This window comes from Rhopalosiphum maidis, chromosome 3 (assembly GCF_003676215.2).
Source record: "Rhopalosiphum maidis isolate BTI-1 chromosome 3, ASM367621v3, whole genome shotgun sequence".
NCBI classification, from domain to species: domain Eukaryota; kingdom Metazoa; phylum Arthropoda; class Insecta; order Hemiptera; family Aphididae; genus Rhopalosiphum; species Rhopalosiphum maidis.
Window position 1 is genome coordinate 73,127,906 of NC_040879.1, and position 17,919 is coordinate 73,145,824.

The 17,919-nt window shown below is 28.6% G+C and overlaps 2 protein-coding genes across 2 annotated transcripts; one reads left to right on the forward strand and one right to left on the reverse strand.

Moving 5' to 3' along the window:
- Positions 1–1,883: 1,883 nt before the first annotated feature.
- On the forward strand, positions 1,884–7,526 carry LOC113555720 (ADP-ribosylation factor-like protein 1). Its single transcript, XM_026960240.1, has 4 exons — positions 1,884–2,335; positions 6,539–6,755; positions 7,060–7,171; positions 7,247–7,526. Exons 1-4 carry the CDS (start codon positions 2,332–2,334, stop codon positions 7,454–7,456), a joined length of 543 nt encoding a protein of 180 aa, XP_026816041.1. The 5' UTR covers positions 1,884–2,331; the 3' UTR covers positions 7,457–7,526.
- Positions 7,527–13,455: 5,929 nt separating this feature from the next.
- On the reverse strand, positions 13,456–14,046 carry LOC113558349 (zinc finger BED domain-containing protein 4-like). Its single transcript, XM_026963807.1, has one exon. The coding sequence runs from the start codon at positions 14,044–14,046 to the stop codon at positions 13,456–13,458; it is 591 nt and encodes a 196-aa protein (XP_026819608.1).
- Positions 14,047–17,919: the final 3,873 nt, after the last annotated feature.

Below are 17,919 nucleotides of genomic sequence, written 5' to 3' on the forward strand. Positions count from 1 at the left end.
ATATATTCTGATATTCAATACAACTGTCACAGCAGCAAAATTGAACGGACTGAATTGTCCAAACGAGATTGTTGATTTTTAGATTTTTAATACATGATTTTTTTTTAGTTGTTAAAAATAATGTTTGCTGAGTCAAAATTCTTGAAAATGTAATATAAGATCCCACATGAGTTTTTCTTATATCTATATATAGAGATTTAAAAAAAAAATACGCATAATTTTTTTATACGCATTTATAGTTAAAGTTTTGACAGTTTAAAATCGCTTAAAAGTTTTGAAAATGAAATACAATTAAATACAAGAATAGAGTAGTTTATACTGAAACTAAATAATCTAAAAAATATATTATGACCATTATACTTTATAGATATTTTAATTATTTAAACGATAAATAAAATAATAATGTTAATTATTTTGATATAATTTAAAAACATTATTTTTGAGAACGAGAACGCCATACCCGCATGTGTTGTCTCTGTCTTACTAACGTACATCATAACAAATTTTCGTTCAGAAGAATACATTTTGTGTTAGCTTTAATATTACTATATTAGAGTAAATTTACCTATCAAATTTAAAGGTAAGACTAGTATCTACACACGATGACATATACTTTTATTGATATTATAATTTTAAAGTGAGTTATAAACATTTCAAAGTTGTAATATTTTACATAGCTATAACACTTTAAAATAATAATATTAATAAAAGTATATCAGTATATGTCATTGTGTAGATAATAGTCTTACCTTTAAATTTGATAATAGGTAAATTTACTCTAATATTAAAGCTAACAACACAAAATGTATTCTACTGAACGAAAATTTGTTATGATATACGATAGTAAGACAGAGACAACACATGCGGGTATGGCGTTTTCTTAAATTTTGTGTGTATACGATATCCGCCATAATATCAAACATTTTTAAATTTAAATAAAGTGATGCATTTGATTAATAAAATGGTTTTACAAAAAAATTATTGCAGTATATTCCCAAATATTTTAATTTTTCTTGGATTATAATATTTAATTATTCTAATTGCCAATTGTTGGCAGAAAGAGCATTTTCCATTTTCAAGTTAACAAGATTAAAAAAAATTAAATATAGAACAATTATTATAGGACTTAAGAAAATTAAATATTATTAATGATACAGCCATATAGGTATACTTAGTAAATTATATTTTGCAATTGATCAATTTCAATAAAACTTTATGTTACGATAATTTGCAAAAGAGAAATTTAAGAAAAAAATCTAAGTTTTTAGTAGTATACTGCAGTGATATATATACAACATTATGACGTGTATAATATAATATTTAATAAATATTGATTTATCAGTCTTTAGATATGTATATTTTTATGATTAGTATAAAATTATACAATTCTACAACCGTAAAAATGCCGTAATACAATTTTTTTAAAGTTTAAGTTGAAAAAGATCCATTACGTGTATAGTGTCCCGGGTCCTAAATCCGGGATGATGGTCCTTATAGGTCGATTTAATTTTTGCCAAAAACATAGCATTTATTTTTTTATTAGGTACCTATCTAATTTTTTTATGAATTTTATGCATTTTGAGCCTATGGATATTTTTTATTGATAAAAGAAAACTAAAAAACTTGAAAACTCCTTTTGATAAAGAAAAAAGAACCTCTCGATCGCCACTTCGAGATAATATAAGTCGTGTGAATATATTATTATTATTTAAAACTCATTAAATGACACGTAGCCTATATTATAATTGCGGCAGCTGCAAGTTTCTGTGTGTGTAATGTGTATGTGTGAGTGTGTGACAGTGGGGCAAGGAGTAACGACGGCTGATAAGAGAACACGAAAAACCAAAACCGTTTCGCTTTCGCCACTCGCCCTCCCACCACCCGATCATGCAATGTCCACATTTCCACAATAACACGCCTTAACAGTAGCAGCAGCAGCCGTCGGCCGTGTCGTATTGTCACTTACTACTTACCACTTAGTAGTTATTGTTTTTCTTTTATCGCATCGTAATATCGCGCTTCGCAGATCTACCGAATTATTACAACAATATATAACAATAATCATTTTACGATAGCAATTATTAATTGCATTTGTTGTTAATATTGTTATCATCGACAACCTATATTGCCGAATAACAACAATATCATAGATAATTGCTGTTTGGTGATTACCGTTTTTTCGCGTCGTTTGGACGAATCGTCCCGCGTACTCGGCGTTCTGCAGTCGTTCCGGAGTAGCCATCGTCGAAGTCAAACGAACAGCCGAGGCCAGAGACACGAAATACTGATCAACGTTGCTTGTCACCAGCAACCGTCCGCGTAAATTCGACAATGGGTAAGGACCAGAGCGCGCACAGTTGCGTTTAATGATTCGGTATCCTAACGTCAGTGTTCGCCATCTCCGGTACGGGTCGCAGGCCCATAAGCTCTTGTAGACTCGATATCCTTTGGATGGATTAACCTGTCCGGTTAGACATTGCTCTGCGATGTTTGGAGCAACGTAATCATTTATCAACGGTTTATTTTGATGGACGATCAGAGATCTAAATCTGATTGTATTCCTATTGTTTCTGAGCTTCACATTCGCCACATTCTAATTATACCAATGCTAACACAATGAAAGTCTACTGTTTTTGATGTCTATGATTATCAATATTGTAGGAAGTGTGTCACAATATTGGTTATACTGAATTGTTCTGAAGTCCACTTATCTTGTACACATAATAAGAGCATAGAACTACAGGTTCAGTTCAATGTTCCTGCAACTCAAAGTCTATTGAGTCAAAATATGACTAATACCCAAATTCACCTAGTTTGTTACGACTACCACAATCTTAACAATATCCACATACTATGTTTCAGGACTCAAATTCATGATTACAAAAATGATTATTATTAGTTTTCTTGATATTTATTCTAGTTAAAAGAAGTTTAGCAGTCTTACTCTGATGTTGTTGTAGTAATTACACTTTTAAAGATTTAAAATCTGTTTACTTTATTTTATAGTTAATTTTTATTTACTAAATATTGTTATCTACTGAATATTGATGAAACAACAAAAGGGCTGCTTAAACATAATTTGTTTATATTTTATATCATATGTTAAAACACTATACAAAGAACTAAGTATGATTTGTTAATAAGTAAAAACGTAGTCTATGTTAACGAGGAAGTAGTCAATTTTGATTATGCTGGATAATAGGATTATGACGTATCATTAAACATGGTAGATCTCGTATAATAGGAAAGTAAAAAATATTCTATTAACTGGTTTAATGGTATCTTTCAATACCTTCTATAATTTTAACTGTATTAGGCATTTATACTTTTATATGAATGTTTAGTATATTAAGGATAATATTGCTGTTAGTAATAATTTACATAAGTTACTGTTTTTAGTTAGTATGAGTATAAATATAATAAACGAATTAGAATAAAATGTCTTGTACGTGACAACGAATAAATAATAAAAATTTGCTAATTTACAACATTAAAACTTTAAACAACAGCTAATAAAACTCATATTAACCAGAAATATTAATTTGGTATCTTAACCGTGAATATTAAAGATACAACATATAGATAATATAGCTAATATTTTTACTATAAAATTGGTTGTTTATATTTGTGCCACACTTTTTATAATATCTTCATAAGTAAGCTTGAGACAAAATTAAAGAGTTTTGATTGGTTACTATATAATCAGATGTATAATATTATGCTTGTATGATTTTTGTCAATATATTATTTATTCATAATGGATATTATTCATATAATTTAATTTTTGATGTGCCTAGAAAAATAAATTCTTTGTTATCCTTTCACAGGATCAAATAAAAATTGGGATGTATGATTAATTGTTAAAGCTACAAAATTAGTTAAAATACAAAAGCTAGGAAATGGGTATTAATATTATAATATTAAGTTTATAAATTGTGTTTGTTTTGTTGTAAGATAAATTACTTTTTCAGCATATTTTTAGCTTAATTTAGCTCAAATATTGACATTATCTACTAAATTATTAAACAATTAAATTTCTAAGAGCTTTCTTGCATAGAGCTATGCAAAATATAAACATTTATTCATGTTTTCTATAATATAAAATAAATAATTGTCATGTATGATCAGTGGCGTAAATTGGGCTAAATTGTTAGGGTTGCAATCAGTTTCTAGGTTAGACAGACTTGTGGGGGGCTTTGCCCCCCACACCCCCCTAAAATATTTTATTTTATTCTAGATTTAACATTACAAGTACATAAATTCAACAAAACTATTTTAACCTTAAACACATATTGTATCTATTGGCAATTAGTATTATGAATATACGCTATAAATAGGGTATATAATTACTTACTGTCAATAAAATATTTATAATTTTCTTAAACAATATATGAGTACATTAAAAAAAAACAATTTTTTATTTTATAAAATTTATATTTTAATAACAGCTGCCATTTATATTTTTTGTGTAATATAATACCTAATACAATATAATATATATATATACATTATAGGTAGATTTAAAATATTAGTTGGTTTTTTACTGAGGGAATAATATCATTTACTGCAGTAGTAATCGGCGGCCTCTACATTCTGCGGCAGCACTGAATTTTTCTATTACTAAATCTTTATCTATAAGAGATGATCTTTCACGTTCAATTTGCAAGATTCCAAGACTGTTTAATCTTGATTGTCCCATTGTGGTTCTTAAATATGTTTTTAACCTACGTAAACAAGAAAAACTTCTTTCGCATGATGCGGAGTTAGTTGGTATAGTAATAAATAATTGTATCAAACTTGTTAATGTTGGAAATCCAGCTTTATAATTTTCTGATGCAATGAAATTGATTTTTGATTGCACATTACTTTGATTATGTACAGCTTTATACATCCTATTTAAAATTTTTGTTTCTGCTTTAAGATTATCCTCATCAAAACCATACATTTTATTTATTTCTTTAAAAGAATTATTATTTGGAGTATCATTTAAGAGTATGTCTTGCATACAGTTTAAAATATATAAATTATTTTCTTCAAACCTTTCACTCATGTCATTTCGTTAAACATTGGTTCTCAAAATATAAATTAGTTAGTTTATTATTATATTGATATTTCAATTTTTTGATAATTGAAATCGTAATTTTTTGGAGTCGCAAAAAGATACTCTTGCGACCCTATGATATTTTCAGGGGTTGCAAGTGCGACCCCGTGCGACCCCCAGTTTACGCCACTGTGTATGATACCAAATAGTATCTGTGATTTTTTTATGTTTATCTTTTTTTAAGCAGTAATAGTATGTTTGGTTCTTAAATCATATACTACTTGTATATGATCTAAGGTTTGGTTATTATTTATTTACAACTATATAAAATAATTATTTTGCGTTATAAATTTAGCTTTATAATAAAATATTTAAATTATGTACAATGTATTAATTTCTGATGCTTTTAATAAAAACTAATTATATATAACTAACTAATAAAATATATGTTGTAATAAACTTCAAGTTCTTTCTTTTATTTTTTAATATATTTTATATTAAAATAACAAATCAATTATAAAATATAAAACAATCACTGCTAAGTAAACAAATACAACAAAACATTAAATATTTACTGGTTATTGCATTTCAACAAGATTTATTTAATAAACAGATAATGGGTGGATAAAATACCATCTGAACCAATTTTAAACAGATGATATTTATGGTTTATGAAAGTAGTGTCTTGTAGGAATAAATTGTTATATTAATATTATACATTATATAATTTTAAATATTTACAATTCAAATTAGCTGGGAATTTTTGTGGTTTTGTGTTATTAATTATCTCCTGGTTTTTATTCAGTTTATTTAAGAAGGAATAAGTTGATATTTTTAATAGCCACAATTAACTTATTTATGAATAACATAAAAATAATCATTATCATTGTTAAATAGTTTTATTTTTTGTATTGTATACAATTTTAGTTTAATGTTCAAAATTCATAGAAATAATAGGTTAAAACAAAGATTACCAATTGTTTTAATTGACTAAAGAAATGTTTTTAAACTTTTTATTTAGTATTTGAACATAAGTTGGTTATTTAAATTCATATTTTGGTTATAATAAATGTATTTTTTTATACCTCAACTTTTAGTTTATTTAAAACACATGCATATTATATGAACGATTAAGTAATATCTAAGGCAATAACTATGAGACTTATTTAAATATATTGATTATTCATGAAGTTCTATAAATTTTATAATTTTTTTATTTAATTTAATATTTATAAATGTTTATTTTTTCTTTGATAGATATTTATTTACTCATTAACAATATTAGTTATAAATCAATTAAAATGTAAATAGAAATAAGAATTTTTTGATTATTTCTCAATAAATAGTTTAAATTTTAATCTATTTAAAATTTGTTATTAATATATTTATAGCCAAGTAGAAAAAATGTAATATATTGTATAAAAAAAAAAATATAATATTTTTATTTAAAAATATTAAATATATCTTGTATAAAAATTGTGAATTATAATTTTTCAGGGGGATTTTACAGTTATTTCAAGAGTCTATTTGGTGAAAAAGAACTAAGAATTTTAATCTTGGGCTTAGATGGCGCAGGAAAGACTACAATACTATATAGGTTACAAGTTGGTGAAGTTGTAACTACTATTCCAACAATAGGATTCAATGTTGAACAAGTTACTTATAAAAATATTAAATTTCAAGTTTGGGATCTTGGAGGTCAAACATCCATTAGGTAATATTTTATATTAATGTTAATTACTTACAGAAGATTTCTTGAATTATATACAATAATAATAATAGGTAAACCTATTCTAAGATTATAAATTGATGTGCATCCATGAACTCTATACTATTATAATAAAACTTTATCACTTATATTTTGTATGGTTTTGTAAAAAAATAATTATTCATATTTTATTTAATGAAAAAAAACAATACTATGTTGTTATTCCAGAAATGGGTGTTTTAATGAATTATAAGAAAAGTATATAAATTAAAACATATTTGTATTAATTTTTGTTTCACTTGTTTTATAGGCCATATTGGAGGTGTTATTATTCAAATACAGATGCTGTAGTATATGTAATTGATTCAGTTGATCGAGAAAGAATGGGTATAGCCAAAGATGAATTGATGTATATGTTGAAAGTAAACTATTTAAAAAAAAAATTTTCATATTAGTTTAATAGTTCTGTCAATAAAAAAATGTTTATGGATTTATAGGAAGAAGAACTAAATGGTGCTATATTAACAATATTAGCCAACAAACAAGATGTTGAGGGTTGTATGAATGTTACTGAGATACATCAAGCTCTTGGATTAGACTCTTTAAAAAATCGAACATTCCAAATATTTAAAACATCGGCCAAAAAAGGTATAGGACTTGACGAGGCTATGGATTGGCTTTGTAATACTCTACAAAACCATAAATAATAAAATATTTTGTTTATTCTATTTCTTTGTAATTAGAAAATTGTACAAATTAAAATGTTATAACGTTTAATTATGTCCTCTCTATTTAAGGAAAATGTTAATTCCATTATAAAAAGTTGGCTACTAAATTTTCAGCTGTGATATGAATCTTATTTTATACTCCACAGCTAGTTTTTTTTTAAAAATTACAAAAATTGTTTAATTATTTACTATTGACTATTATATATTATTAATAAAAAAATATTTTGGTAGAGTAATACATAAGTTCAAATAGTTCAAATAATGCAGTAGGGCGGTTGAAAGCAGTTATTTTATGCATTTAGATCATTAACTGAAAAAAAACTAAAATCATACGATACAGCAAGTGGTACAATTTGGATTTTGAAAAATAATTTGAATTTATATGCTCAATTATCTAAAGTTTTGTAGGAAATAAATATTCAGTTTTGTCTTGTCCATTTAAGTATAAGTTTATTTTTTTACTAAAAAAAGGGTAATATTAAACACCATAATTAATTATGAATAATTAGTTAATTTATTTATAAAATAATTATGCAAAATTGAAAATTAATTTCTTACACAACCTTAAGAAAAATAATAAAGAATACAATTATGTTTTCTAAATAAAAATTGGGAGGTCGGTACTTGTGCTTTTTTATAGTAGTTATATAATGAAAACATATTTTTTATTAACATTTTTAAATATGATTATTGTACTTGCAGACATTTTTAAGAATCTTAGTTGTTACCACCAATGATATCACTAATGAGAATATATTTCAGAAAAGTTACACATAGTTTTGATAATTCTATGTTCACACTCGCTTCAGCATGTTTATTTAAAATATTTTTTATAACTAACTCCTAAAAAGGGGATGCTTTCAACCGCCTTAAAAATGGGCATATAAAATTTGTATATGTTAGCGGCAATTACTAGGAGGCAATAAAATTTAAGACTGGACAATTCAGTAAAACTAAAGAAAGAACTTTTTTAAAAATAATTGTTAAGTTTTGTTATTTATTGAAATAATTCACATTAATTTATATTTTTTCCATGTATAATAATATGAGCTATCAATATTTCATAATATATTGTGTCTATTATTATCATAATATTTATATTTTATAATTTGTTTGTGTAATGATTATTAGTAGATAATAGGGTATATAAAATAATATATTTTTAAAAATAATCTATTTTTATTGAAATTAGAAAAAAATAGCATCATAATATTAATGTCATATTTTAATAATTATTATTTTTATTTGTATGATATTTTTGTTATTAACTAATTAATTAGTGTATGAATATTTCTTTTCCAGAGACAGTTCTATATTATTTAAAACAACTAAAAAAAACATTATTGACTTAGCAAAATAGGCGATTTATTAATTGGTATTTTACAAAAATGAGACTAAATATTAACATTGCTGCTAACATATACACTTGCATTTACAATGCATGTGTACATATATATTTATGGTTGAATAAAATTTGCTATTTCAAATTATATTTATTATGATATTTGCATTATCTTTTTTAATTTCCACTTAAAATATATTAAAATATTTAAACACTTACATGAAGTATATATATTTTTTTACTTTAAAAGTAAATGTATTTATCATATGATATTTGTTTGAGTTGATTGTTCAATAGTGGGTTTACACAGATAATACTAGTCTTTATCAAATAACTATTAGTGCATATTAATAATGGGATATTGAAAAATGTAAAAAAATGCATTAGTTGTCATTCTAATATACTTACTACAGGTATTAAGAAGATTGGATCTCGTTTGTGTTGTCTACATGCATATTATTATAGTTTTGAAGATAAATAATGTTTAGCCGAATTAATAAATTAATATAAATAATGTAATATGTATTTAATTATAATTTGTTTGGTTATTGTATAATGGTACATATTAATACCTATACATTTACCTATACTTACAATTTGCTAGGTACCATATTGTTTTGAAAGTGTAATAATAATAATAATGCTTTAATTATTATCGCGATGTCCCGTTTTAAGTTTTGGTTTCGGCGTAAATAGGGGAGCCAAGTGGATTTAGCCCCAATATAAACGTTTATAGCCCATCTATACACTTTTAAAATTATTGGCTATTGGCATGATTAGAAGTGTGTGTAAGTCATTGGTGTCATATGACCAAAGTCTATAGTCTGTACTCTATAATGCTAGACATGAGCATGAGATGAATGGTCCTACTATTACAGACAGTCACTGATGTAAGAAGTATTCATTTGGTATTTGTCTTTTAATATTTAAATTATTTTAGATTCTAAGTAGAGCAAGGAATGTATTGATTTTACAATGTTTTTTTATTGTGTCTGGAGATATCCCAGTAAAAATGATTCAATTTTCAACTTCTACAACTTTTCTGGTAGGAAAGTGATTCTAGATGGTACTTGGAGGGGGGGATCAAAAGTAAGAAATGTTCAGTATTTTTCTTAATAGTTAGTATAAACCACGGTTTCGAAAAAATCGATTTTGTTTTTAGGTGTACCTAACTAAAAATAATAAACGTAAAAATTCATTAAATTTTCGCCGACTGTTTACATAGATATGCATTATTTATAGGTATTTAAATATTAAAACAATTATTTTATCGTCAATTTTTTTTTATTAGTATGCATTTATTATTAAATTAGTTTATAATTTTAGTTTAAATGGTTTTTTTTAATTTTCGTTAATAGTTCATTTATAATATAGTTAAAATTTAAAATAACAATTTTTCATAAAAGTTAATCAGGGTCAACCATTTTTTTTCTTAAAAATGTGTGTTGGGTAATTAAGATTACTTACGGGCGTAACTCGTTAGTCGTTTCCACCAAAAGTGGACCTTCCTCTTTTCCATCAATATCTGTTTCCATCAAATGAGATCTACCTAATTTAACCACATTTTTACTAAAACAATTTGTATACATACTATGCTTATATTAAAACAGTAATACAGTAATAAGTTTATTTAAAATACTAATGGTGGGTTGAAAAAATGATATGTTAGTGTATAATTTAGCTATGTATATATTGTACTCGTATATATAATTGGTTGAAATTTTTTTTTTAATTGTAGAATACCTATACTTTTCATGAGTTTTATGGATTAATGTAAAATCAAAATGTTTAATGTGTATATATATACATATAATAATCAATGTATATATCCACCTTGGTTGTATGCTAAACCGTTATCGTACTTATCTTTTATGTCGATTAACTATGATAATATCTAACGGGACAATATTTTATGAACAAGTGAAAAGGTTGCACAGTTTAAATTGTACATTACAACAGTGCCTGTTAAAATTAAATGTAATTTTTAAAATGTATAATTCTGTGACGGTGTAAATATATGTGGGAACAAAACACTAGTACTAAACAACTGCATTTTTTATTGGATCAGTTAACAAATCTAATGAAAATATTCGTTGGCGATGTATTAAAAAAAGTTGTTTCGCAAAAGTGTATACTGATAATAAAAATAAAGTATTATCAGATCAATCAATTATACATAACCACGAAACATATTCAATAACAAGAATTGGAAGATAAATTGTAAATTCGAATTGCAAGAGAAAAGCAGTTGATGATCCGTGTAATGGATAGATCTAAAAAAATAATTTTGAAAGATATATTTGAAATGGCAGGTACATCTGATTTTAAAAATAATGGTGTAAAACGATTAAGAAAAATTATTTACGACGCTCATAAAAAAGTGCTACCAGAAAATCTAAAAATTATTGCAGAGGTACATGAAACATTAAGCAACATAAATACGAATACGAAATAAGGTGAACCATTTATGCAAATGTTCACGATTCATGGTATTAAACGTGGTCATTGGTTTTTTTGTTTATTACCCGATAAAAATATGAACACGTCGGTATATAGATAAATTCAAATTCATTGTTGATAAATGTTTGTCGATTCATCTACGTTTGTCCCCCAAAAGTATAACCGCCGACTTCGAAAAAGCGATTTTAAATTTTGTTTATGAAATTTGGCCACAAACAAAAATAATAGGATGTCGATTTCATTTAAAGCAGGCTTGGTATCGTCAACTGCAAAAGCTCGGATTGACGACCGATTACCAAAATCAATTATCTGAAATTGTTATTTGGATACGTCATACTTTTGGTTTACTTTTTTTAGAACTAACTGAAGTCACTGAATGCTTTGTTGAAGATTTTATGTCAATTTTCCTTACCGATGAACGAGACTTAGGGTGGCTATGTTAAGTAACCTACAACGATTGAATAACGCATGCGAGTCATTTCATTCGATCTTCAATCAAAGCTTTTATAAAGAGAGTCCTTTAATTATAAAATGGCTAACCGTTCTAGTAACAGAAATTCAGACAGATGTGTACATCAAATTAAAAAATAGCTAAATTATTCACTAACATATCGTTTTTTTAGTATTTAAAAAAAACTTTTTAGTGATGTTACAAACCCTGATTTTTAAGGCCAAACCAAACATTTCTTTAAATTAATGAACTTGAACAGTTCCGAACTTACATATTTTTAATTTAACTCGAACTGAACCAAACTTTTAAAATATTTTATTGAACTTGTACCAAACGTTAAGAAAGTCCAATAGTTAAAAATATATTATTTATTTATCATTTACTAAAAAGACTAAAGACTAAAGACTAGTGATCACCTTATAAAATATTAAGTTATTAAATAAACATTAAATAATAAGAAATATAAAAATGGAATTTACAATTTAATTTTGTTATTACTAAATAGTAAATACATAAATATTAAAGTATACTCATACTCATAATTTGGGGTATGGAATACACTATTAAGTGCTACAAATTCTTATTATTTTTTTAACAAATTTGAAATTATATATTTAAATATTGTCATGTAAAAACACCAGTTTTTCAACTGATTGTGGTGTCAGCCTTTGTCTCCAAGTTGTTACCACTTGTCCAGATTTAAAAAACATCCGTTCGTTGCAAACTGATGTTCCTGGAATATTAAAGTACTTCATTATAACAGGAACCAAACTTGAAAAATGTTCAGTATTAATTTTCCATCATACAAGTGAATTTGATGTAGGAGGAAGAAGTTGTTGCAAATATTCTTGTATCTAAAAAAAAGTATATTTTAAATTTATTAACACCAATATGACGTAATTTATAATCATAAAAATAATCTAACAATCATTATTAATTTATCAGTAGGTATATAAATATTTTTATTAGTTAATTCAATTAGATATATAATTTATTAATTTAATTAATAATTAATAAATAGGTAAAAAAGAGGTATTTGATCTTACCTCATTTTTAATAAAGCTTGTTTGTCTTTCATTGCTTGTATTAGAGATTGATTGCTCTTGAAGGATATCTCTTATTGTATTTGTTGGAACATGTACTGCTATGGGTTGTATTTTTTGTTCAGTTATTTCTAATTCTAATGTTTCTCTTGTCAAATATTTTACATTTTTTACTTTATACGCTTCCATAAGTATAATTTTAAATCGTGGATCAATGACTATTGCTAGTAAGTTAGCAATAATTTTAAATTCTGGGTCATTTTTGCATACTTTAAATCTGTTTGATATAGATTTTCTCAAGCTTCTAGCAAATCCTATTGCTGCTGCTGTATTGCTATTTTTCACAATAAAATTGTCTAATTTTTTTTCTATGGTATATATTATTGGATTTACCACTGAAAATGTTGGTATATCTTCTTGGCTGAATTTTTTTATTGCTTCAAGAATAGGCTTTAATATTTCAACATATACATTTATAAGTTTCTACTCTCCTACTATAATATCAATATCTTTTACTGAATTTTACAAATCCAAGACAATTGCTTCTTTTTGCTATATAATGTGCTCTAACTTTAAAATCACACTGTTCCAACAAGTTTTGACTATTTGTGTAAGTTTATAGTTTGGAAGATTTAATCAAAACTGAATTTGTTGTAAACGTTTTCAAGATTTTTTGCTGTGGTTATAATGAGTTATAATTGAGCAACACTTTTTTTAATAAACTTCCTATATTATTTTCTTTTAAAGCATCTTCAATGGCCATTTGTAATGTGTGGGCTGCACATAAATAGTGATGTAAGGTATCATTGGAATTACAATAATTTAATGCACAACTTATATTTCTTGTATTCTCTGTGGCCATATAAATAGGAATATTTAAATTTAAAATATCAATGTTCCATTCATTAACCATAAATTTAATTTTAAGGAAAATACTTTTTTCAGTATATTCTCCTGGAAAGCATTTACATGCTAGTGTTTTGTTACGAAGCTTAAATTGTTTCATTAAATAATGCGTTGTAAGTGATGTATATGGTTGTTGAGTCCCACTTATCCATTTATCAAAAGTAAATGATATGGATTGTATACTATTCAATTCAGTGTTTATTTCTTCTTTGAGTAGAGATAATTGTTTAGAATAAAGCTGAGGAATTGCAGTAGAAGATATATATTGTCTTGTCGGCAATTTATACTTATTTTTTAATGTGTACAATAAGTTCTTAAATCCACGGTCTTCGACGATCGAGTATGGTTGGTAATCTAACGCAATCATTTCACTTATATTTTGGGTAATTAATTTAGCTCTTGTACTGTTCTTTGATAAATATGATTTTTAGTTAAATGAACCTTGAATTTTGTTCTGTTTCTGGGTAATGTCTTTGTTATTTCTGTTCAATGCTTCTTTTTTCAATTTGTTTTCTCATTATAAGCTTGATATTCAGAATATTTTTTAGTATGGATCTTAAGATGCCTTACTAGAGTGGTTGTTGATGAAGGACTTTTTACTACTTTTTACAAGTATTACACATAGATTGGTCATTGTTTATTTTGTTATAAATGAGATTTAAGATTTTGAATTGGTACTTTAATAAATAATAATTAATTTTACTTACATGGATAGCTGCACAATACGATACGAATGTACAATGAATATATTATTATTTAATATTAATAAACTTATAAGTTGAAGGTCAGTATTAGTGTAAACTATAAAGTGTAGGTAGACTAAGGACGGTACGGTAGTACAATTAATGTTCAATAAAGATTGGAAAAACCGTACCGTTGAAAATATTGGGCAGCAGCGCCCTTGTATATCCGGCGACAGTGGATGATTCCAGTCCATTTGCGTTGTTCATATTTGCTGCAAGAAGATTTTACTCTTCAGCTGCGCAGGTGAAATAAACTCAAGAGGTTCAAATATTCTGTTAAGATCTGATAGTAAGGTTCTCTTGGTGAATTTACTACGACCTTGTATTTTATTTGCCGTGAACTGGAAGTAATCCTTGAGTGGTTGCCATTCTAGTCCCAATAGCTTGATGGCCTCCCTGTCTTTAACTTTCAAGACGAATAATAGGTCTTCTTCAGTCTTTCCTAAATGCTGCAATACTGTCTTCGAGTTGGAGCACCATTTCCTTAAAGGCAGTCGGGCAGAATCCAAGATACTGCTCATCTCCTTTCGTAGCCGATAACATCCTTCTTCAGTGTCTACTTACGTCATGGGATCGTCCATGTAGAAGTCGTTACGTATTGCCCTTGATGCCTTCTGAAACTGTGTCCTTGACTCTTCTCCTAATACAGATAAACATTTTATAGCAAGGAATGAGGCTGGAGTAGTGCCATATGTCACTGATGTTAGATGATAAGTGCGCAATGGCTCTGTCGGCTCTGCTTCTATAGTATTCGCTGAAGATCTCAGACCTGTCTTCCAACGGTTACCTGTCGGAACATTTTCTCTACGTCGGAAGTCAATGCATATTGATACCTTATGAATCAAACTAAAATTGAAAATACATTTTCTTGTATCGTCGGTCCATCCATAAGTACGTTATTGAGAGCTAATTTGTTTGTTTCCTTGCTGATGCATCAAAGACTACTCTCATCTTAGTAGTTAAACTTGATGATTTGATAACCGCATGATGTGGTAGGTACCATACATGGTTTGAGATGTTGCCTTTTTTTGGCACCTCTTGCATATACCCTAGATTTATATACTCGGATATAAACTTAGTATATTCTACCCTCATGGTGGTATTGTGAGTGAGCTTTCTTTCTAAACCAAAGAACCGTGAGATGGCCATTGAGAAAGAATTTCCTGATTCGTTATAATTGTTATTCAATGGTAGACGAACCACAAATCGCCCGTCTGCGTTACAAGTTGTGTGTTCCTGGAAATGTAAGACCGTTTGTTGTTCTTCAGCTACTCTTTTATTTTCTTTCGACGAACGCCCGAAATCTGAATTTTCATTGTTCCTTACAGGCCTCCAATCGTCTTCAATTTCTTAACCAATGCTTAACACACAGACTTTATTTCCCCGATTACCATCCATCCAAACTTGATGTTCTGCAAACTTATGTTGCCAACCCCAAGACTTATTCTTTCACTTTCTAACAGGTCATAAAAAGCACCACCTCCTATGAGTATATCTATCACTCCAGCCTCCGTAAAGGAAGTATCAGCCAGATCGTTAACTAATTCATTTGGAATTTTAAAGGTATGACTTGGCGTAGAGCAGGAAGATAACTCACACAGCGTGCTTGGTAGCACATAGTAGGAAAGACCAATACTATAATCCTTGACCCTTGATAATACCTGAAGATCAACGGTAGCTGATATTTGAATACGACTAGATCCAATTTCATTCACTGGAATCGTAGTGTTTTTACTGGGCAGTTGTAATAATCGGAAAAGTCGCCTTGAAACTAAATGAATTTGCAAACCGCTGTCTAGTATCGTTCAAAATCTCTGATTTGTTCCATATCTATCAGCAAAATGCACTATGACAGTTGAAAGGAATACGTGACTGTTATTCTGCGAGGTACAACAGGAAGTTGATGGTATTCCTGCATTGAAATTTTTGTCTTTCTGCGCTAAAGTCGAATCTTCGGTAGTAATATTTTGATCTGGTCGTTTTCTCACGTGAAGTAGTGTGTTGTACTTTCCATTACAATATTGGCAACTGTATCTTGATTTACAAGCCTGAGCTCTGCGATAAGGCGAAAAATAATTGAAGCAAAGACGAGAATCACGAACTTAATTGTATCGATCAGTGACTGTCATACCTCTAAAGTACTCACACTGATAGACTCTATGAGCCTTATTAAAGCAGATGCCGGGAGCTTCTTCCTTTTTAGTGACAACCAAACTTCTTTCCTGGTGACTCGATTTAGAGGCCTTCGTCGTTAAATTATTATGGATGTCAAGATTATTTGTGGGTTTGTTCGGCATCATGCCCTCTGAGTTTTCCAAAGCGATGCGTGCATCGACTAGCTACAACCGTAACCTCTTATCGTAACCATCCTGTCACAATGGTCATCCCAGTGCTCAATCGGCTGATCTAACGCCTTTAACGCAGCTTCACACGTGAGAATATAATTTTTGTAAACCAATAGAGCAAGTCTTTCATTACACTGCTTACTGCACTTTCTATATATGCGACTTTGGACGTATGAAGATGAGACAATCTCCTGTAGGCATCCCGGAATTCTTTTTCTACTTGAATGTGTAATGATCTCCTGCTGGGTGGGACTGTTCTCAGTCTGGTGGACAACCAGGATTTTAAGCTGTAATATCCTTGTGATTTCCCTAGTGTTCTTCCCGTGTAGCACAATGCCTCCCTTGCGCTACTGAATCCCAGCTCCTCTTCCTCTCCTATGACTAGAAGCAGTTGGAAGTGACCGGAACGCGCCGCTCTTTTCTTGCAAATCATCCAAATGTTGTCTGTGTGTACGAACCAGGGTTCTTTCCACCCTTAACACTTCAAAAGGAAGTGGAGAGTCTGCAGCCTTTTGTTGGAACATGACAACATAGTTGTCAGGTATCTTATCCCATACAGGAAATGTGACGTCATTCATACGGAGGTAGGGAAGAACTCACAGCGTAGAAGCAGTATCACTCTTGTAATTGTTTCTCCCGGTTACATTGTTCCTTGATTTGAGCGTATTCTACCTTGCCCAGGTAAGGTCACAACCTGCAGTGCGTCATGAATCAGCTTTGTTCCTAAGATATAGACAGCCTTTGTGTCCTCCTGTGTCAAGATGAAGTTTTCTTGCATGATGCCTCGCCATTCTGGTTTGTTCAAACGGGACAAAGTGTGAACCAGTAAGGACCGCAAGCATTCTCTTCCCTCATCAACCATCACCATTCTACCGGTGATTTAAGACCAAGGATGGAGTAGCCCGCATTTTATCAGGCTATCTGCCTTGACGTTATATGCACTTTTGAGGTGTTCACCGAACAAAATGGGTTCCCAAATAAGGTGAGGTGACTCGCGTGTAGAGGCGTTGTATAAGTAATGGAAATATGGGAAGGATGAGAAAAATTGGTTGCAGTCAAGATGGACGAACTCCGTTAGGTTGACAAAAGGTGCAGTCAGACTTTCGTGAATGGCCCTGTTTTCTAGAGTAGATATCCTGTACTGGGCTCTAT

Excerpts from the sequence above, each read along its gene's own strand:
- LOC113558349 (XM_026963807.1), bottom strand. The coding sequence starts at position 14,046 with ATGATTGCGTTAGATTACCAACCATACTCGATCGTCGAAGACCGTGGA.
- LOC113555720 (XM_026960240.1), top strand. Across the intron at positions 6,756-7,059 it reads GGAGGTCAAACATCCATTAG|GCCATATTGGAGGTGTTATT; the intron begins GTAATATTTTAT and ends CTTGTTTTATAG. Across the intron at positions 7,172-7,246 it reads AATTGATGTATATGTTGAAA|GAAGAAGAACTAAATGGTGC; the intron begins GTAAACTATTTA and ends ATGGATTTATAG.